Consider the following 24027-nt stretch of genomic DNA (forward strand, 5'->3'; position numbering starts at 1 on the left):
ACAGCAGTAGGATCAGATGTTCTGATGGAATGAAAGGTACTGAGTTAACTTTCAAAAATAGTTGACAGCCTAAATCTAGGAATAATTGTCAAAAACGAGTGAACCATAGCACCCCCACCCAAGTAACACCACCATGAATTCTTGAGACCTTACCCGACTGCCTTAGAAAGAACAATGATCGTAAATTTCTTCCAAAAATGAATCATTCAAGAGATCCCACTAGACAAAGAGTTAGGTTACTCCTCCAGGTTCCTTTTGTTTCCCAGGAAAACAAAGCATCTCAGACTGTATTAGATTTGATCAGCCTGAATGAATTTATAACAGAAGAAGCCTTTTGATTGGTCGCATTGCAGTCCATCCTTCCATGTTTGTCAAAAGGAAACTTGGATGTGCTGTTTGGAACGCCAAGATATCTACCCCCAAATAAAGATTGCCAAAGAATCGAGGAGGGTTATACATTTCTGAGTAGCTGCCAATTACCATTTCAGATCTGTGTCATTCAGTCTCACCTCAGCCTGCAGGGTATTCAGTAAAGGTTGGTCTATAGTTGCAGGGGACTAGAGGCTGCAAGGAGTGAAGTTATTTCCCTTCTTAGATGACAAGTTCCTGTCCATTGCCTCGCTGAACAGATGGATTTATGCATGGGAATCTCTGCTCAACCAATTTTCAGTCTTTTGAAGCACATTGAATATTGCAAATTCCCAAATTTAAACTTCCCAGTTTCTGACATTCATAGGCTCAACTCTAGACACTGTATAATGAAGATCTTATCTGCCTATGGACCATATCAATCCATTACAAAACATGGTCTGCAGAAATTCTTAAGTCTTTTGTAGTAGTCCTTCTTTGTCCAAGATCTTTGGATTGATGGTAGCAGCAATGCACAAAGTTCCCTTTGGAAGGTATTGTATGCACATATTTTACTAGACATTGCATTTTCATTGAACTAACTTACATGCCCTGTGTTTGTTCAGATCAGAATTTCCAGTAAACCTGCCAATGGACATCCCATTCAAAACCTCCTACCCCTTTTGTGTCTGTCACCATGGATGTCTTTGCCCTTGGGTGGTGATTGCATTATCAAGAGCAAACTGTCCAGTGTGTATTGTCAAAGTCAGATGATAGTTTGCAACATCATTGTTCTGGGGATGAGGGCAGTCTGTCTTGTATTTCAGTGTTTTTAGGACACCCTACACAAATGAGCAATAGTTATCCTCACTAACAACATGGAAGTGATTTGGTAGGTTAACAGCCAAGGGGAAAGGGACTCATTCTTACCTGTCTGCTGGGAAAGGAGTGAGGGCAAGGCATGACGATGGGCTGTGTAAAAATACTGCTATATGGCTGCCAATGCCACATTCTTGTGGAAGCCAGATGTCCTTCAAGAATGCAACTGCAGTCATAACATATGGGTTGTCCTGCCTCAGGCAGCCCTCGGTCGGCCGGATTCCAAAGTCTGGGTCCGACGTCGGCTGATGCCGCATTTCTCTCCGACGTCAGAGCAGCTGGAGTACATAAGCATCAGCCAACGCCATTTTCTTCAGTCTTTCTTGCCGCACGGTGCCCGAAGCAGAAGCAGTTCGCAAGTGCCGGTCGGTCAGCTCCTGTATTCTTCGAATCCGAAGTCATCAAAAAAGCTAAGTACCCCGTTGGGGACCTTTCTTGCCTCAGCCGATGTCAGAAATTACTGAAAAAGTTAACAATTGTTTGTCTTGTGGTAAACAAATACCTCATAAGGATTTCCACTCTTACTGTCTTCCTTGCCTTGGCCCAGACCACGACGTCTCGGCCTGCGTCACCTGTGCTCGCTTCAATAAGCGCACTCTTAGGCGCCAGGCGGAGTTCGCTGAAGACTTTTTCGGCGATAAATTTGCTTATACAATGCCGTCGGAACTTCCGACATCGCAGACTCCTAAGAAACAAAAAGACCGGGACCGACATCCTCGGCCCGCGTCTTCCACCGACTCCACGCCAAAACCTACCGCGAGTGCTCCGGTTCCCCCTGAGACGGTTATTTCACCGCTCCGAACCGAAGACACCGCTTTACCGACACCTCCGATACCGACGCCACACCGATGCCAGCTATAGATTTTCCTCCGGATACTGAAACCGAGTTAATGCCCGAGACCATTGCTGTAGATAAGGTCACTCCTGCACGTGGAGCTGCTAGGCCTCCTATGGCCATGTCTATTAAGGCCTACACACGTGCTAAGGCAGCCAGCAAGACCAAGCACCTTACTGCTAAGGCCTTACCTCAGCCTACTCCTGAAACACAAATCATAACTATGGCCGCAGACTTAATTTCCATGATTAGAGGTTCACAGGCCCATCCTGAGAGAGGATCCCAGCCTCCTCCTGATAAGAGGCCCAGGGTTAAACCCTCTGAACCTATCCCTTCAGATGAAGATTCTGAGGACTCTGTTCACTCCGATGGCCAAGAAGAGCCCTTCCAGACCTATGAGGACTCGGATGCAGAGGATTCCATCCCCTCGGCCTCCCCTCCTGAGGATATTTCTTTTGGGGAAGTTCTGCATACCATGAGGGAACATTTTAAGTGGCTAGGCCAGGAATATTCTGATTCCAGAAAGCGCCTTCGAACCTTCCTTAAAAAGCCCCAACACAGGCCCCTGGCTATACCTCCTGTGCTTGATGTTTTGGATGACCTATACTCTGACTCCAGTGTTACCCCGGATACTCTTCCTCCTGCCCCAGCCAAGCCAGACAGATATTATAGGGTCCCAGAAACACATTCTCATTTCTTTAGGGCCCATGCTGTTGATTTGGAAACTATTTCTCAGGGACCTAAAGGGGTTTCAGCATCCACCTCCAAAAATCCCTTGCCTTCCAACATTGAAGCTAGGTCATTAGAGAGATGGGGGAAAAAGGTCTACACCTCCACTACTTTATCTATGAGAGCTCTGAATTGCCTCTTTCATATGTTTCAATATCAGGATTACCTGTTAGATGATTTACAGAAAACATTGGCCTCTCCTGAACCTTTAGACAGGAAGTCTTTGCAGGAGGCTGTACATAATTCTCAGCAAGTCAGCAATCACTTTCTGCAGTGTGGATATGATGCATTGGAAGCTTCATGTAGGGCAGCTATGACAGGGGCTGTCATTCGTAGACATGCATGGTTAAAAGAACAACCTCTACCAGATCATGTTAAGGCAAAACTTCTTGATGCACCTTTGGAAAAGAACAAGCTTTTTGGTACTAATGCTAAAGATGTGTTAAAGTCCATCGAAGAAAAAGCAAAATCAGTTCAGACGGTCAAAGATTTCCTCCAGGTTCAGCCACCCAGATTCAGCAGGAATTGGCCTTCTAAAAACTGGTCCTTTCCTAATCCTGAAAAATTTCAAAGGGGTAAAAACAGGCGTGGCCGAGGAAGAGGACAATACAGAGGTTCTTACAGGGGACGACAATGGCAACCAGCAAACCAAAGAAGTGACACAGGGGTCTCCCCTGCCCCACAGGGACAATCTCAATGACTTTCCTCTACTTCCGCTGACCAAGGAGCAAATAGAAGCTCCCTTGGGCGGAAAATTATCTCTGTTTTCAGACAATTGGCACAGATTGACAAAGGACAAATGGATTTTAGACATTATAGGCCAAAGTTACAGGTTCCACTTTCATACCTTACCAAGAAAACAAGGCATGCCAAACCTACCACAAAACCAGAGGGCAGAGGCTATCAAGCAAATTTCTCTGCTTGCTCAGATCAAAGCAATAGAAAGAGTTCCACAACAAGAACAAGGCCAGGGGTTTTACTCAAGACTGTTCCTTGTTCCAAGAAAAGAAACTCAATGGAGACCAGTACTGGATTTGTCTGCATTAAACACTTTTCTCATAGTACCAAAGTTCAAAATGCTGACTCTACAGCAACTCCTTCCCATGCTGGGCAAGGGGTCTTGGCTGATTACTCTGGACCTCAAGGAGGCATACCTGCATGTCCCTATCAGACAGAGCTGCAGAAGATACCTCAGATTTCTTGCAGGGCCAGAGCATTATCAATTCTCAGCATTGCCATTTGGCTTATCTACTGCGCCCAGAGTATTTACAAAATGCCTGGCTTCAGTAATTGCTCATTGCAGGCTCCAGGGGATCCAAATTTACCCATACCTGGACAACTGCCTCATACAAGCGGACGTCAAATTGATTTTGACAAAAAACTTGAACTATGTCATACAATTGCTACAGGCTCTGGGATACACAGTCAACTTCCAAAAGTCAAGACTTCAGCCATCCCAGCAAATTACCTTCTTAGGAGCCAATCTAGACACAGCCTCTCAAATGGCTTACCTGACAGAAGACAAGCAAGAGAAGTTAACTCATTATTTCAAAGGTTTGGCAAAACTCACCCAGATGACTGCAAGGGGATTCCTACAGGCCCTGGGTTACATGGCATCCTGCATTCTCCTGGTTCCATTAGCAAGACTACACATGAGAAAGCTTCAATGGTACCTAAAAAGCCTATGGTCTCAGCACAGCAACAACCTAGAGACAACCATACCGCTTATTCCATGCCTACAAAAGGAATTCCTATGGTGGGCCTCGGTAAGCCAGGCAAACACAGGTATGTCATTCAAAAAACCTCAGATAACACAGACCATGACCACAGACGCCTCAGACCTTGGATGGGGGGCGCACATGGAGGGCAGATGTATACAAGGACAATGGTCTCCAAAGGAAACACATCTGCATATAAACCAAAAGGAAATGCTGGCAGTAATGCATGCCATCAAGGCCTTTCGACAACAACTTCAGCAAGGCCATCTACTGATACGGACAGACAAACACCACTGTGATGTGGTACATAAACAAGCAAGGGGGCACCCATTCCTACCCCCTTTGCAGACTGACAATGAATCTTTGGGAAAAATCACTGAGCCTAAACATACAGTTGCAATCCCAGTTTGTTCCAGGCAAAGACAATGTGCTGGTGGACAGCCTAAGCAGGAATTTCATAGATCCACACGAGTGGAGGTTACATCCGAAAATCTTCACACAACTCACCTCGACATGGGGCAGGCCAGAAGTAGACCTATTTGCCTCCCACCTCAACCATCATCTACAAAAATTCTGTTCAAGGACATACCATCCACAAGCTTGGAAAATAGATGCTCTTTCATTCAACTGGAACTTTCTAAAAATCTATGCATTCCCACCTCTGCCACTGATGACCACAGTATTACTAAAGATCAAAGCAGAGAGGCCCAAGGGGATCCTAATAGCTCCAGACTGGCCAAGACAACACTGGTACCCACTACTACGGAGCATATGTCACAACAAAAAGTGGGCCCTTCCCCAATGGCCCCTACTTTTGACTCAGCACAACTTCAAAACAATGCATCCAAACCTTCAGACACTGCAGCTAACAGCCTGGGAGATCCCATGAATAACCTCAATCTATCTCTCTCCAAGGAAGTGCAGCGGATATTAACAGAAGCTCAAGACCATCCACCAGAAAGGTTTACTTAGCAAAATGGAAGAGATTCAGCATTTGGAATACCAGCAAGGGACATGATGCATCATTATTGAATATCCCACTCATCCTGGAATATTTGGCAGATATGCTACAGAATGGACTCTCATATTCTTCCATAAAGATACATGCTTCAGCTATCTCAGCTAGATATAACACTGATCCGCCTGTGTTTTCACATCCTCTGTTAAGGCAATTCCTCAGGGGAATCAAGAACATTAAGCCACCAAGAAAGGCTCCAGTGCCAGCTTGGGACTGCAACTTTGTCCTAGAAAAACTGACTCTACCTCCCTTTGAGCCAGCAGCTTCAGTGGACTTACAATTTTTATCATGGAAGACCGCTTTCCTGTTGGCAATTACCTCAACAAGAAGGGTTTCGGAACTACAGGCCCTAATGGCAACACCACCGTTCATAATCTTTCACAGAGACAGGGTCTCCTTAAGAACCAACCCTACATTTATGCCAAAGGTGGTATCTAGGGTTTCTTTAAATCAAGCTATTCACCTGCCTACTTTCTTCCCCAATCCTGAGAGCAAAGGGGAAAGACTGTTGCATACCTTGGACATTCACAGACAACTTCGCTACTACCTGGACAGAACCAAGACCAGTAGGAAGTCTGATCAGCTTTTTGTAGCTTACGCCCCTGGAGTACAAGGAAAAGCAATTTCCAAACAGATTATTTCAAAATGGATTGGACATTGCATCAGATTTTGTTATTCCTTCCATGGGAAGAATGTTCCAGCCAATGTCAGACCACACTCCACCAGAGCTACAGCCACCTCTACAGCATTCTTAAGAGGGGTGCCTACAAAAGACATTCTAGAAGCTGCTACATGGAGCTCCGTGCATACATTCTCCAAACACTACAATCTCCCTTTATATTCCAGATCCAGAGCAGGCTTTGCTTCGGCAGTCCTACAGGGTTTGATTGCCACACCATCTCTTTCCTAGAGCATTCCTCCTCCCCCAGCTAAGCTATGGTATTCAACCCATATGTTATGACTGCAGTTGCATTCTTGAAGGACATAGTACAGTTTTGTACCTACCATAAATGTAGATGTCCGATAGATATGCAACTGCAGTCGGATTTTCCCTCCCTCCATACCCCTCTATGCCTTGGGTCCACTCCTATCCCTGTTTCTCTTAGCTGGGGATATCTGTTATGGTGTATCTGTTTATTGCTTACTTATTTGTCTGGAATCTTGTTTTTGTCTTCCAGTTTGATTACAGCCTTCCTTGGAGGGCACCTGGCATCTGGGGCAAGAAACACTGAAGAAAATGGCGTCGGCTGATGCTTATGTACTCCAGCCACTCTGACGTCGGAGAGAAATGTGACATCAGTCGACGTCGGACCCAGACTTTGGAATCCGGCCGACCGAGGGCTGCCTGAGGCAGGACAACCCATATGTTATGACTGCAGTTGCATATCTATCGGACATCTACATTTATGGTAGGTACAAAACTGTACTTTTTCCAACAACCTGGGCCGGTTATTGCCTATTGATTCCTCGTGGGTGGTCCTACACTGCTTTCAGAGACACAGAAGCTGTTTTGTAATTAGGGAACATTGCTGAGACCCATTTGCCTATCCTACCAACATTGTCTATCAGCTGCTTTTCCTTATCTGTCTTCCAGAGGAGTGTCCCATGGATGCTCTTATCCAAAAGTAGTTTCCAGGACACCTCTACATTTCCCCTTTTCTCTGAAGGTCCTACATAAAACCAGGCAGAGCAAGTCAAGTCATTCTCCTAACCCATTTTTTTCTAGCCTAAACAATTTTGCTTCTTCTTCTTCTTTAGGCCACATCTCGTGTCGCGTTGTGCAAGCTCCATTTGGATCTCCACCCTTTGACTTTAACCCATGGTTTCTGCAGTTCCCCTAATGACTTGAGACCCTGCATGAGGCCCTCTAGAGTAGTCCAGATTCTTACCTCTGTTCAGGTATAGAAACATGTACATGAGCAAGTGGATGCATATTTTTGTTTGGTGTAAACTTAAAGGATTGGGTCATTACAAGGCTGCAACACCATCAGGTTACTCATCTTTCTCAAATATTTGATTCAGGCCTCAGTTGTTCCTGTATAATTGTGCCTCTGGATGCTATTTGTAAATATAAAGGCCTCCCTGTAAAGTATCCTGTTCCTCTATGACATGCCAGCAGCATGGTATAAAACTATAAATCTCTTTATTGAAAAGCTCACATTTCCTACTTTTGAACCAGCTTCAACTTGTCTTCAAAGCTGCAAGCCTTATATGTGAATCCTTCTTTGAAGCCCCGTCTTTTCTGAACTCCCATATGGTTGACTTGGATTTATATTTTACATCTGCTGAGTTAACTTTGTATTGCTTGCTGCACAGTGATACTTTCCTCATTTTTCTGTATTTTTACCTACGCTGCTTTTGTAGTTTTTTTCTCTTCTGTTCTTAGTTTGTACCCCTATTTAGTATTTAAGCATGTAAATAAAACTGAACTTAAGTCTAAACCTGAGACACATACCTCGTACTTTACAACAGAGTTTTCTTGCAAATGAATCTTTGATTTATGCTTGAAGTTACCCTATGAGACGGATATTAGTTGTCAGCATACCTGCCAGTATGCTTTCCCAGTCATGCAGATAGAAATAAATGTCTGTTGCACTGTAAAGATGTTAAAGGGTTACTCAGGATCTGAAGTTGTTTTCATTTGCTCTTCAACCTGTGAGGCACAGATCCAGGATGGATCTGACTTGGCTGCATTTCTGCAGCATCAGATCCGAGCTCCAAGCTGCTTCCCTACCCATAATGCCCTGTCTCCTTCCTCACTTCAGATCAAATTTGCTGTGCTAACAACAAGCATCATGGTCTGCTGCTCCAGGCTTTATTTTGGGTAAGTGAGTTAGGTTTTTCAAACTGTTTTTCACCTTTTTCTCCCTTTTTCTTTCCCCTACCCTTCTCGTGCTCAGATGTTGGTCTATAGCACAAAAAAAAAAAAAAAAGTTCTTATTCCTCTTTCCTTCTATCTTTCCTTAGAGCATGTGTGTGACTGCTGGTGGGTCTCTCTCCTCTATGGCAGAGACACCCAAACCAGGAAGTGCACAGAGTGTGGCCATAACCTTTCCTTTGTGGATGGCCACACTCTGTGCGTTATGTGCTTAAGGGTCCAGCACCTCGATTCATATTGCTCAGTCTGCACGAGGTTCAATCCCTGCACATTAATTGACAGCAGGAATAAACTTATACTTAAGGGCCTTCTTCCACCTCCTACTGAGAAGGCCCAAGGTTCCTGTTCTGCCGCTTCTGCAACTTCCTCCTCCCTGGCCTCTGGGACTTGACCTCTCACCAAGAGGACCAGGGATGGAGAGAAGCGCAAGCACTGAGATAGGCTAAGGAATTGGTCCCCTGACCGCTCCTCAGCCGAGCCATCGGCAAAATCTCACCTGGTTCTTGGCTCGAGTTTCCCTGGCTCTATTCCCCTTGCTTCTCCCCAGAGCCGGAGGTGTCTCAGAGCCATTTACTGGTGTCAGCTTCACCACGCCTTCTTTCTGTGCTGGTGTTGATGGCCTCTTCCACTAGGTCCACCCACAGCCTCTCTGAAGCCAAGATGGAGAGGATGAGGCGGAGGTTCATCTGCATTTAGATATAGATGGGAGTCTTGCCTGCCCCTCCCCCTCCGGGGTTGGGGGCATGCAGTCCACCTTCATCCCGATAACTCCTTCTCTGATCCAACTCCCAGTTTCGGAGCCCTTGGGTCCGAGGGCCCTCAGCATTGAGGGGTTGGCGCCGATGGTACCTTGACGCCGACCATTGTTTTGAGTGGGTCAGCTCCAATGAGCTCGGAGCCATCCAGCTCGCAGAGCCGTAGCCTCGGCGCTGGATCTAAGGGGGTGGTTTCAGCTCAGAGTTTGTCGGAGCCAAGTCTTCCAATCGGAGTCTCTGTGCCTGGAGGTTTGGCTCCAGCTCCCTGTTGATCCACAGGATTACAGACCCGATCGTAGCCCCAGGGGTTTGTTCTCCTTCTGCCTTTGACGTGGTGGAGAAGGTTCTCTCAATCCCATTGAGACCCTTGATGATCTCATCCTCTGAGTCCATCCTGGTTCCCTCTGGCTCTGGTCCGGATTTTGCCATCCTGCACCCTCAGGGTCAGCCTGCCACCTCTCTGCCCCAGGGAGTTCCCCCACAGGAACAGATGGATGTTTTCGAGTTCTCTCCAGAGACCCCTCTCCCCCCCCCGAGGAGGTTTCTCGAAAATGCACATGTAAAAGGAGAAATGTAGACTCCCCTCCAGAGTCTCTCATGGAAGACACCAACTTGGAGAAAGGGGAAGGTTCCTCCTGATCACCCACAGAGGATGTCTCATTTGGAGACATCATGGAGATCCTACATAAGCATGGGGAGTGGTCTGCCCAAAAACCCAGCCCTGATGTTGGTGTTCCTGGAGGTGTTTGGCGCAGGACCCTCTACATCCTGGGTGTACCCACCCGCAGATCCCCCGGTGGATCTTATTACATCTCGGGTGTGGGAAGGAGCCTGACACTGTGGAGCCTATTCCCAAATGCCCCGACAAGGTCCTCTGTGCCCCTTCTGATAAATCTCATTGGTCTAAGGGATCCCCTGTTGATGCAATGGTGGTGACGGCGGGAGCAGCCACTAAGAAGGAGCTAGCACAGGAGAGCTCCACGATCCATCTTCCGGACTGAGACTCTTGGACCATGGACCATTTTGGGAAGCGGGTTTATGCTTCAGCAATGTTCTCTGTGCGTGCGCTGAACTATATGGCACACATCATAAGGCTCTGGTTAAAGATGTTGCTGGTTCTGCCCCAGGGTCTATGTCAGTGGAGGAAAAGAAGATTTTTTTCCTCCTGGATGGCCACCCTTACCTCCATCTCCAGTACCTCTATGTGGCTCCTATCTCATGGGACTGAAGGTGCTGCTAGAGAGGCTGGATGAGGCATTGCCATTAGCCGTCACGCCTGGCTCCAACTTCAACTTTTTAGAGCCCTTCTAGGCGTCTTTTACGAATTTGCCGTACGATAGTTCCACTCTGTTTGGAAAGACTGTACGTGACACTTTGGTCCAGAGTGAGAAGGACGGGGAAGATCTTGTCTGCCATCGGAATCCACTTCACAACTCTTCAGCAAACCTTTTCCAGGAGTCAACGAGGGGCGAAGAAGATGTGGTTCCAGAAGTCTCAGGGTTATTCCCAGGATACTCAGGGCTCATCTTCCCCCAGAGGCAGAAGGGGATTTGACAGACGACGATGCCCTCATGGCAGAGGGGGTCCGATGGACCACGGGTCTCGGGATTCCTTCCTGGACAGGCCCACACAGCAGCCCTGAAGGGTTGCCCGGCTGCTCATCTCTGGAGGCAGTCAGGGGTCGACTCTTACCTTACAGCCTGGGAATCTATAACAGAAGATTATTGGGTGTTGCAAATCATATCCAGAGGATATTCAATCCCCTTCTCTCAAACACCTCCCCATCTCAAGCACCTCCCAGACATCCCACCCATACAAAGGGAGGACGCAGCACTGGAAATTTGCAAGCTGCTCGAAAAAAGAGTCATCCAGCCCATCCCCCCAGACCAGCCCAGATTAGGCATTTATTCCACGTTCTTTTTAGGGCCAAAGAAGACTGGGGACTTGCAACCAATTCCAGATTTCTCCACCCCGAACTTGTCCATTGCCAAAATGAAATTCTGGATGGTCACACTCCACTCCATCCTGCCCTTCCAGCAGAAGAATGACTGGATGTGCTCAGCAGACCTTCAAGGCGCATACTATCACATCAAAATGGACAGACACTCTCGGAGGTTCCTCCGCTTTTGGCTGGGGACCAATAATTACCAGTTCAGAGCACTAACCTTTGGTCTCACTACAGCCCCCAGGGTGTTCACCAAAGTGATAGTGGTGGTAGTAGCTCATTTGTGGCTGCAGGGCTTCCTGGTCTTCCCCTGCCTGGACAACTGGCTCCTTTCTGCTCCCCCCAGGCATCGACTCTGCCAAGCCAGGGATTTCCTTATCCACACTGCCCACCAGTTGGGCATCGCCATAAATCTCAACAAATCCCTGTTAGAACAGGTTCAAGTCCTAGATTTCATTGGAGCCCGGTTAGATACCATTCAGACCAAAGGTCTTCCTGACACCAGACAGACTTCAGTCCCTCAAACATCATGTCTTGCACATTCTTTAAGTTCCTTCGCCCCAGTGCAATTTGTCTTAAGGGTGTTCGGGTCCATGGAGATCACCCTCATACCCACAGCTTGATTACACATGAGGGTGCTCTAATAGACTCTGGAGGTTCAGTGGTCATTTCTAGATCTGCCATTGTCCCATCCTATTCGTCTGTCGCAAGCCTGCATGGATTCTCTTCTCTGGTGGATTCAGTCCCCGGACCTTATTCGCAGTCGCCTGTTTATTCTTCCCTCCCCTTTGACCACGGATGCCTCCCTACTTGGGTGGGGGGGGGGCATTGCTAGTGAAGGACAGTTCAAGGCACGTGGTCTTTCCTGGAGACCCAGTAGCATATTAACGTCCTGGAGATGAGGGTGGTGCTATTGGCGTTGCAAGCTCTTCATGCCCATCTTCCCCTAGGGACAATTGCCATCCAGACAGACAATATGCCTGTAGTCTGGTACATCAACAAACAGGGGGGAACCAGGTCTTATCCCCTTTGCCGTGAAGCCATGAGATTGTGGGAGTGGGCGATCTCCACCAGCCATTTTCTGGTGGCAATGCACATTCCGGGGAGGTCCAACATTCTAGCGGACAAGCTCAGCAGGTCTATCCTGATGCCTTATGAGTGGTCTCTGAATCCTTCAGTAGCAAAACAGATCTTTCTAAAGTGAGGTCAGCCTTGCTGTGATCTCTTCACCTTTCCTTTCAACGTGAAGTGCAGCGAGTTCTGTGCTCTGAACCCCAGAGACGCTCTGGTTCATGTTTGGGCCTCCAGTCTTCTCTGCTTATCCTCCACTTCCCCTCCACTTCCCCTGATCCCAAAGCTCATTCAGAAAGCACAATGGCTGGGGAGCTCAGTCATCCTCATTGCCCCCTTCTGGCCTCGCCAAGTATGGTTACCTTCTCTGTGGTCTCATGTAGTGTGTCCTCCCTGGACGTTGGATCTGGTTCCGTATCTGATTTCACATCCCTCAGGGATTCCACATCCAGATCTGGCCAGTCTGAAGCTCACCGCTTGACTGCTCTAGTTCCCATGATAGTTAGGAGTCCCAGGCTCTCTTCTCCAGTCAAGAAGATTTTGGTAGCAGCTCCTAAATCTTCCATGAGGAATGTTTATCTGGATCCCTTCACTCCTCAGGTTCCCGTTATCTTAGAGTTTCTGGCAGGTATTTTTCAACAGGGTGCCAGCTTTTCTACGGTTAAATTTCAACTTGTGGCTATTTCTAACTTCCATATAGGGGATAATTCAGCTTCTTCTAAGCTCTGTAAAGCTTTTCTGAAGGGTACCTTTCTTCTTAGGCCACCAATCAAGGGCCCTACTCCTCCTTAGGACCTTACTTTGGTCCTTCAAGCCTTGGATTCTTCACTCTTTGAACCCGCTGCTTCAGTGGATCTGCAATTCCTGTCTTGGAAGACAGCCTTCCTGATTGCCATTACTTCAGCTAAAAGAGTGTCAGAGCTTCAGGCCTTATCAATTATGCCTTCTTACATGATCTTCCATAAAGAGAGGGTATCTTTGTGCACTAATCCTTCCTTTCTGCCGAAAGTAGCCTCAGAATCGAACATTAATCAGGTTATCAATCTCCCTGTCTTCTTTCAGAACTTTCAGAATAAGCGAGAGTATAAATTGCACCTGCTGGATGTTCATGGAGAATTATGTTTTTACTTGCACAGAACAAAGGCCTTTCGCAAGTCCGATCAACTTTTCGTTTCCTACTCTAAGCCGTTTTTAGGGAAACCTGTATCAAAGGTCACCATTGCTCGTTGGACTTCTCAGTGTATACTCTTGGCATATTCAACCAAAGGATTGTCTCCACCAGGTCATGTTAAGGCACATTTTTACTAGGTCTATGGCTACTTCAGCTGCCTTTTGGTCCAGAGTTTCCTTGGATGTCATTTGCTCTGCGGATACCTGAGCATCTTCACATACTTTCATCTCCCATTACAAGTTGGATCTTCTCTCCAGAAGGAAGACATCCTTTGCCTCTGAAGTGTTATGAAATATCCTTCCATGAGGGCCTCCCAGTGTTTTTAGTTGCTGGGTACTCTGTCCTACAGGTTGAAGAGCAAATGAAAACAACTTCAGATAAAGAAGTTATGTACTCACCATAACATTCCATCTGAGTTGTTGCTTTTCATTTGTCTTTAACCATCCTTCCCTCCTTCCACCTGCCTTATGTGGGCTGTGTGGTGGGCTGGCTGGAAAAAACTTGGCCTTCTGTTTGGCATAACTGGTCATTTCTTATGATACTGGCTGGGTTATTGTGCCAAGGGGTAAGGCATTGTGTCAGGTTGGGATGCTATGGTGGGCAGCAAACTCTGTCTGAAAGGAGGAAGGAGATTGGTATTATGCGTAGGGGAGGAGCTTGGAGCTCGGATCCGATTATGGAGAAATGCAGCCGGGGCGGATCCGTGTCCCACAGGTTAAAGACAAATGAAAAGCAACAACTCAGATGGAACGTTATGGTGAGTACATAACTTCTTTTTTTAAGTGGACAGAACCATATTGCTTAGAAGAGACTTGCAGTTATTTGTCTCTGTCCCCAGCCAAAAAAAAAAAAAGAAATCTTTGCTCTAAAGTGGCACTAGCTAAGTGATTGACCAACTACATAAACTGTTGTTATGATAACTCTAAACTGTGCTTTGTCATCCTAGAATGTACTCAGCTAAGACAGTGACTACATCTCTGTTTTTTTTCTGCAGTGTAGCCTTGGATGATATTTGTATAGCAGCTGAATAATTCTGCAGGACACTGTAAGCTAGCTGTGCTCTCTGGATCTGAACCCTCATTTGTGGCTATATTGATCAGAAGTATATTCCTAGGAGGGAGACCACACCTTAGGAAAAGCTTTGATCAGGATGGACCCTCTCTTACCAGATATTAAAGCCATATGCTTTCATTATTGATCTGGATCATTTTTTTTTTGCCCTCATCAACATCCATGCTCACATTCTTCCTTCCTTTCCCTCTTGTTGGTGTTGCATACAGGTCATTATTTTTGTTTTGTGCTCCTTTTATGAACAGCATGAATGAGATCTGGAGAGAGAGCGAGAGAGAGAAATCTTTCTCCAGATCATCATTGGGTACCAGGGGAGACGGTAACCTGGGAAAGTTTCTAGTGCCACACTGCTTTAACAGCATTACGTCTACTGCTGATGAGAGTGGTTCTGCTCATCCAGATATTCTTTATGCGTCTCTTGTGTATTTGTTGCATTTAAAATATTATCTGTTGTAGTTCTTAGCTTGGTCTGTACATAACTTTCTGACATTGTCTGGAGAATAAGTAACAGCTTATGTAATCTTGAAAGCGTCATTTACAAGAACTTTTTAATTATGCTTTCCAAGGGTTTGTGGTCTGTTTTTACTGAACTTTTTTTTAACCAGACATAGCATTTTTGGCATCAAACTTTATCTTAGCAGTTCCGCTTCTACCTTCACATTTCTTTTGTATCCTTGTAAATGCTCTTGACCATGATAAACTGATCTGTTCTCTTTAATATCACAGCTCCTATAACCTTTGTGACTGTTAACCTATTTGTAACAAAACTCACCTGTTCATGTAACATAACTCAATTATTCATGTCATACTGCTTAAATGTTGGAACATCAGTATCTAGTTTCTTAAGCATTTCAAGACTCTCTTCCTGTTAATGAACCAACAGAAGAAAGCCACTGCTGTTAAACACTTGTGATCCACAAAAACACAGCAGTCAGCCCTGATGTCAGCAAGTCATGTAGAACAACCAAAAACATATAAATGTAGAAAAAAGTTTGCTGTCTTTAGTTGAGGGCTTTCTTCCTTAACACCAGGACTTCATCAAAATAAATCAGTTCACACATGCACTTTATAAACAGGTAACCCCTCCTGTTGTATTGATTAAATGAACCCACCGACATTGTTAGTTTGACACAATTTAAGATATAAAAGGAAAAAGTATTAAAAACATTAACTTGTGTATAAAGAACAAATGTAAATAAAAACAGATATAATAAAAGCCTAAACACATGCTGAATTTCTTTTGAAATATATTTGTTCATACACTCATACAAAACTTTATGAAAAATAGAGATAAAAAATATAAAAAACATCAATTGAAATTTATATTAAACAAAGGACTAAGATGATTCTTATGCTCTTGCTACTGAGTACTCATACCAAAACAATATAGCAAGATGGTTTAATATTAAGTAGTTCAAACTTTGAGTATGTCTAATAGATTATACAGAATATTGCAGGACCTGAATCTTTTGGCTTTGCAAAGTATCTGAAATGTCTTTCTGGCAGTATAATTGTTTCTAAACATATGCAGCCTTGTTCATGTACTGAGAATTATTTTATGCCACTCCTAATTTCTAATAAACCACATGATCCACATTATTGGGTAGAATTCAGTTTAAGTAAGATTACTGGAAACAAGAGGTCTTTACTTCTTACTATCATATTGATTTGTCAGCAGTTCTTGACCTAATAGTGATAGCTGAATGACAAGAATAGGTTAGCATTGTATGCAGAGATGACTCTCAAGTGCCAGTTTGGACCCAAAGCTTTAAAAAAGCATTGTTTAACAAATACACCATGCACAAGTGTTATGTTTAAATCCATGTTTTGTCCATTAATTCTCAGCACTTCTTTCCGGTAGTCTGAACAGCAGTTTTGTTTTACTACTACGGCTAAATTTTCAGATTTCACATTATCATATCTTTTTACGTCAACAATACCCACATTCATTTTATTTTCACAGTTCTGTACAACAGAATGCATATTCCTTTGAACACATTTTCCATTTATGCATGTTTTCAGAATGCCATTTTTCTAGTACAAACTTGACTAAGAGTTGGACATCTGTTCTGCTATGTATATAGCCATGCACACTGCAAGCCTCATTTCCGAGCACACCATTTTATTGGCTTCCATCTTATCTCCATGTCATTCAGACATATCATACTCTTTCATATCCATTATTTTTGTTGCACTTTTCCTTTTGTTTTTCATTTTTATTGGACTGTTGTCATTAGTTAATGCTTTGTTTTTTGCATTATAGCTTTATACACACACACACACACACACACACACATAATATATATATATATATATATATATATATATATATATATATATATATATATATACACACATATATAATTTACATTATAATTTCACTTGATCTGCACAGATCTACAGATTTTGATGTGACCAGGTACATTTCTAGTAATAGATTACCCACTTTACTTTTTCATTTTTTTATATCACAAATGATCCTGTTTCATTAGACAATCATATAGCTCACCAGAATTTGGTCTTTGACTCTTATTTTTTAGCACAGTGACATGTATGTGTAGTATTTATAAGACCTTGTGCTGTTGTAAAGACTAAATGACGTTTTTTTCTGTGTTGACAGTAATTAATGACTTTCTAAGTGTTACTGTTTTGTCTATCTTCTAGTCAAGAAATGTTAAGAGTTTGAGTACCTTTATGGCTTCTTCCTCATGTATATATATATATATATATATATACATATATATATATATATATATATATATATATATATATATATATATATATATATATATATATATATATATATATATATATATATATATGCATGCATATAGCAATGCAGCACCCTGACCTAGTACATAGTTTTCAGCTAACACACTTGTAGTGAGGAATTACAGACTGCTTCCTGGTCTTCAGTGGTTGATTCCCTCAAGTCACATTTAGCCTGCTGTGTTATTTTGAGTTACTCACTTAACCACACAGTGCTCCCGAGTTGCCACTGAAAAGGAACATTTGTGTCCAATGGGCTTACCTTGTTAACAAATTATTTTATTGATTTTTTTTTTTTTATCCAAAGTTTCCAGTTTTCAGCCAAATGTCATTCTAACAAGAGGCAATGCAGAGGCATTTTTCCACAGAGAATTACATTTTAGTTCTAGACAGAGAAAGTCTTGACAAAATATATAGTTTCCATTTCTGCAGATATAGTTCTTCAGTTCTAGGATACATTTTACTGATCTCTGATGCCATTTCATGTAAGGAAACTTAATAAATTCCCCCCGCAGAAACAGTACATATTTTACTGATCCACTAGCAGGGCAGGGAATTTATTGTTCAGAATTGTGAATTTGTCAGCCTACAAGTTAGAATGTTGGCTTCTAATTACTCATATATATGCATATGTGCCACAAGCTTTAAATGTATTAGTTTCAGATTTAATATGAGAAAATCTGATGTGTAGAAGTAGGAGAGATTTTTTTCCACTATATCACAAGATCTAGATTCATTGCTTTGCCTGACACAAAGTTATTAGACTGTTTTGTTTATGTTTATTAATCAAAGCTCATGGCTTTGCTGTCTTTGCATGTGTACCATCTTTTTTATAACTAGTAGAAAAATTATGCCGTAAGGAGTTTCTAGAAGGAGGTTTTCATACAGATGGTAAAGAAAACATAACTCTTCCCACTTGCATTTTAAACTTTATGTTGAAGAATCTCAATTTGCCTCCCCTTAAATCAGTGGATACATTCATTCATTCTTTCTCTAATAACTTGCTCAGTCCCGTGCTGGGTCACTAGATGGCTGGAGCAGTGAAACTAATCCTGAATGATGTGACAACCTATCACAGGATGTACAGTCGCACTTGCACATAGCATGCACTTGTGATCAGTTTGAGGAGTCACCATTTCACGTGTAGCATAAAATGTGAGAGAAAAACAGAGCACCTGGCAAAAACCCACACAGAGACAGGGATGATATGCAGGGTTCCACACACAAGTATTTTGACCAAGAGCACACGTGTTAGTGCAGTTAAAATGCCTCTTGTGGAAAGTACTTTTATTCTGGTTGCTGTTACTTTTGTCAGAAGGATTTTAGACTTCCAAGCTCTAGTGTGTATGCCACCTTACTTTGTATTCCACAGTGAAAAACTGTCATTGAAGACATGTCAGTATTTCCTAACATGTTGCATGAGTGGTGGCTTTCAGGCAGGCGATTCAACTGCCAGTCTTTTACCTTTACTACCAGAATATGGTCATTGCCTGCATTTGTTAGATGTAGCTGTATAACTTGGATAGTATGATACAAGGACTAATGAATTCAGAAAGACTAATCAGCTTTTTGTTTGATTCAAGAAAAGAAGGCCTGCCAGTTTTTACACAGACTCTTGGCTATTAGCTTGTTACATTGTTTTTTTTTTGTAGCTGTATAACTTGGATAGTATGATACAAGGACTAATGAATTCAGAAAGACTAATCAGCTTTTTGTTTGATTCAAGAAAAGAAGGCCTGCCAGTTTTTACGCAGACTCTTGGCTATTAGCTTGTTACATTGATTTTTTTTTGTTTGTTTTGTATTGTTTTTGTAATGAAAGGTACAATAAACCTCTACAAAGTATAACAACAATGTAGCCCATTAGGTCAGCAGCTGTATTTGCAGCAAACTTCAGAATATTACTGCTCAGGACATTTTAGAAGTTGCCAAGTAGTCTGCTGTACACACTTTCACAAAGCACTACAAGGTAGTTGCACAGTCAAAGGGTAGGACACGTCTGGCCATAACTACAGGGAATCCTTTTTCTGTTCCCCCAAGGATATGATAACACTATCGGGAAATCTACATAGTATGATTTACTGTTAGTGGCCTTCCCAGAATAAGGTAATGTGGTTGTGTATATGTGTGCATGCAGCAACAGTAGCTCTTAGAGATTAAGAAACTGCAACAGTAAAGCTACATTTCCACCACATCCAATGAAGGATATCTGTAGTTTTGTTGTAATGTTTTATTAGTCTGTTACACAATTGTTTTTTGGGGGTAATGTAATATGCTGTTATAGTAAGGAAATGATTAATTGTATGCACAAATTCCTTGAGGATCAGAAGTGTATCAAACTGAAGAAAGTTCCGAGCATTGTTGTCTGTTTGCATGCCTCAATCACTGAATGATAGTACAAGAGCAACCCTGGTCTTCAAAGAGACCAGAGGTATAGCTGATGAAAATTCTGTCTACAGAAATAGAGACACAAGTTTAGTAAAACTGGATGTGATTTATTGTTACAGTTACCTGTTCTCTAATATTGTGATTACTGTATTTATACACAGTCGTATTAAACCTGTCTGTAACTGTAGCTGTGCACTCATATGCACATAATCCTTGGATGTGCTACTCATACGTCTGCCTTCACTATTTAAAATGGAATAAAACCCTTTGGAAAATGACATGGATGGGTATAACCCACTATTTTTTCTTTTGCTTGCCTTCTGCTTCATACTTTCTGGCTACCTGGGGTGACCCTGTCCATTGCCAGGTCTACCAGCTTCTCATACTGCCTTTGGACTATGTTTGGTTTAAGGCTAGGGTGGCACAGAACTTAGAGGCATCTGAGGGGGTGCAGTTGACTGCTTCCACCAAGGGATCTTTTTCATTTATGATCTTTTGCTTGGTATCCCCCCCTCCCCTATATTCACCTGTTAACATCCAAATGCTTTTCCCCTCTGATGACCACACCTCACAGCAGGGAATGTCTAGACAAATGCTCCCACATCAGCATAGGAACACCTATCCCTCCCTGCCAACTCCTCAGATGAATGAGCCACTAATTGAACCCAGGCTGCCTGAGCCATAGTTAGGGCTTTCTACCTCTATGCCATGGTGCCAACGGGGATAACCTTATTTTGACTAGGGATCAGCTCACTGCTCAAAAGCAGCTAAGAAGTAAGTACCTTCAGAAGTTTGTTTTCAGATAATCAAAACGTGTGATACAGTTGATTGGTTGTTTCACTGTGGTATTTCTGTACTACCAGCATTAAGTTCCCAGTTTTTCTGTGTTATATTAGCGTTCTGAAAAGTGGCACACATGCATTCCTTAGTAAATTTTTATAACTGCTTAATTTTATGCTAAGTGCTTACTCCGTGCATCCTTTTCTATATCAATTTTCTACTAAAATGGCTTTGTCTAAACAATGTGTTAATATGCTATGTCCAGTCACTAAATGAATGCCATTGTTTAATTACAGTCTTCTTCAGTTACAATCGAGAAGTTTCTTGAGGCCCTTTCACTGGTTGTGGACAAACAATTTGAAGAGAGAGAGAAGCTTGCAGACTGTACTTAAGGACTCATTTTCATATGCTCTGTTCTTTTGTAAATTAAAATTTGCCACATCTTGAGTGTGTGTTGGCATTTGTATTATATTCATTAATGCATTTGCATTTAATTTCACAAGCTTCTGCCTCTGTAGAAAGATGACTCTGTATAAAATGGCCAGTATTATCCTAAATTGCAGATTATATTCTTTTGTATGCTGTCTCCTTAAAAGAGAACTTGTCCTGTTTTATAAAAACAAATAGCAAGTAAATTCATACTTTCACTTTTAAATTTATAAATTTGTCTAAGTATGACAGACATTTGAGTCATTTGCATTATTTTATCTACTCCTTGTATTGGCTAATATGATATGAATGCTGCTGCTCAGCTGTACTGTTTTCATATGTGTGGCACATGACGTACTGCACAACCTACAATTTTGAGTTGAGGTGTTTAATAGAAGTGCCGCATTTGAAAATTACATCTGTTATTGAGCTAAAGTCTTAGAGCTTACATTTGAAGGACAAGGCTTCAGTGTCATCTAGTATTTTTCACAGTCCTTTACCTACATTGATGGTATCCTTGCAGATTTTATAACTATACCTAAAAAGAGTCTTAACTGCTTCCCAGGAAATGAAAACATTTATATAGGTAACATCCCTTGGTTCATTTTTATAGTTTGAGGAGCTGCAGTGTTCCATTTATAAGCATTTTTTTCCCTGATTAAATGACTAAAAAGCTTCATCTGACCTGTGGTCATTAAAAATAATGTTCTTGTTACAGATTGTTCATCACAGCAGCAGTACTTTAAGAAGAATTTTATTTCAAACTGTTCAGTATTTAATGTATATTGTTGGTACGGTAGCAGCAGTACTGATTTCTGATTACTGTGCATAGGTTTCATTGTATTGTGTTTTAACTAGTATACAATGGAATTATTATTTTCAGGAGTAAGTCTAGGGAAATGTACTGTAGTGACTATTGCATTGCATCTGAATCAGTGCATCAGCAAATGTCTTAACTTAAACTGTTTCCATTCTTCTCCTGCATTTATTTGTATCATTTAATGATGCATTATTTTTTGTGAAAGGTTTGTTTGTAGTTCATTTTCATTCAGACTGTCTCTGTATAAAATGTTGTAATTAAAATGTAAAGTTCCAAAATGCATGTTGTATCTTTTATTTAAGGAAGTTGAGGATCCATCACAGACATTTTTCACTGAAATTTCACTACATTTTTTTGTTAAATTTTTGTTGAATATTGTGATCTGAGAGCAGCTATACAAGGAATTTAATATTCATCCTTGCATTTGTTTATTTATTTGGCTTTATTTACTTGGAAGACCTGAATGGGCATAGCCCCTTTTCTCAGTAGAGGCCAGGGACAAAATCTCTGCGTTAGTTACATTTTTAGAAAGAGGGTGAGTTAATAGTGTTTTTATACATATTTTTACATTTTAACAAATATGTATGCACATTAATGCATAAAGCATACACAAATTTGTGGAATGTTCCGCATTAGTTAATGGTGTAGGTGTGTGTGTGTATGTATAGATATGTATATATAAAATACATATGTATGTGTGTGTTTGTATATATGTTATATATGGGTCTACTTCAGATAACAGAAATCTCAGTAGACCGAAATTCATAACACTGAGACCAGAAACACGAAGTTTCACGTAAGTGAAACTTCACAATACCGACGTTCAGAATACTGAATGCTTGAATGTCCGACTGTCCAAGCTGAGCAGAACAGGAAGTCCCTCATGTGCATGCTGTAGTGCGATCTCAGAGTTGGTATCTTTAATTAGCAGGGGGTTTTGGAGGTATGGCCCCCCCTACAAAAATATTAAAGTTGAAACTACATAGTTTTGTTTAATTCAAGTGTTATGAATATTCATGTCTGTGCTGTACAGACCGTCATGAATATTCAGTGGACTTTTTTAAGGGTTTGGGTTTATTGGTTGGTGGACAGGGTCTGAGTGAGGTTAAGTAAGTAGTTTGGCTTGGACTGTTTTAGTTCTCTTGTACAATGGTGTTCATGTCTGCTGTGCTTATTTCGTTGAATGGGGGTAAGTCGGGATTTAGTTGTTTCAAAACGGTGTAAGAAACTTCTCTGTGTGGAAGATTTTCAGTCCATATATTTCTAGTTAATCACTGTATATTAATCAGATCAGACGATGGTAGTAGATGTAACGAATGTAAACTTGTCTTAAGTCAAAACAAAACAAAAAGTAATAATAGAAAATATATAATTGTACAGCATTACTAAGTATTCAAAAGTAATTCAAGCAAGGCAGGCAGTCTGTTTCCAGTCGAAAATCCTTTATTAAGTACACAGACAAGCGATCCAAGTAAAACAAAAATAGAGTAATAATTTCCTCACAAGCTTTCTAAATATATATATATATATATACATATACTTTTTTATCAGGCATGGGAGTGGATTATTGTGCTGTAAAACAAACTGTTATTGGTACACATGTTAAATTCACATCCCTTCCCTCATCAGTGTGACATTCGTGCTGGTCTTGCCTTACTTAGTAGCTGTCATAATAATATATAACCCTTATGTACTTTAAATAAAATTATATAATGATGTGGTACCTCTTATTTAACCAAATTAAGTAGATTATTAAGTCTGTGATTTTATCCAAGACAATATACTACATGGCTGGAAATATATCAACCTTAGTTTATTTGGCAATCAAAAAATATATAAATATATACATATACATTTTGCATGTAAAAATCAATTTCTATTTTCATTTGCATAACCTATTGTTAACAAAAATCGCTTTCGTCCTTCTAGACTTCTTCAGGTCTGTGTACAAGAACCCTAAAACCCTATATAATTGTATAATTAGTATTGTTATTACACATTTTATGATTTACATGCAAAATGTATAGTAATTATACAATTATATAGGTTTTTAGGGTTCTTGTACACAGACCTGAAGCAGTCTAGAAGGACGGAAGCAATTTTTGTTAACAATAGGTTATGAAAATGAAAATAGAAATTGATTTTTACATGCAAAATGTATATGTATATATTTATATATATTTTTTGATTGCCAATTAGTTGCTTCGGTGATATGTCTGTCGGGTATGTAAGGTAAGGTGTTAGGTTTTGGGGATTTAGGTGTTGTGGTCTTTGGTCTACTAAGATTTCTGTTATCTCAAGTAGTCCCGTATATGCATATCTATATATATATATATATATATATATATATATATATATATATATATATATATATGTATGTATGTATGTATGTGTGTGTATGTATGTATATTTATACGGGTGTAC

General features: G+C 41.8%; 1 protein-coding gene across 1 annotated transcript in view; it reads left to right on the forward strand.

Annotated features, from left to right (window-relative positions):
* TRIP13 (thyroid hormone receptor interactor 13) overlaps positions 1 to 21883 on the forward strand; it is a 1214790-nt gene extending 1192907 nt beyond the window's left edge. Inside the window, exon 14 of the mRNA XM_044065139.1 lies at positions 20651 to 21883. Coding sequence (XP_043921074.1) covers positions 20651 to 20746 — 96 coding nt within the window. The 3' untranslated portion in view covers positions 20747 to 21883. The remainder of the gene's footprint in view (positions 1 to 20650) is intronic.
* Positions 21884 to 24027: the final 2144 nt, after the last annotated feature.

Source organism: Protopterus annectens, chromosome 3.part0, assembly GCF_019279795.1.
Source record: "Protopterus annectens isolate FY-2018-M chromosome 3.part0, PAN1.0, whole genome shotgun sequence".
Lineage (NCBI taxonomy): Eukaryota > Metazoa > Chordata > Ceratodontiformes > Protopteridae > Protopterus > Protopterus annectens.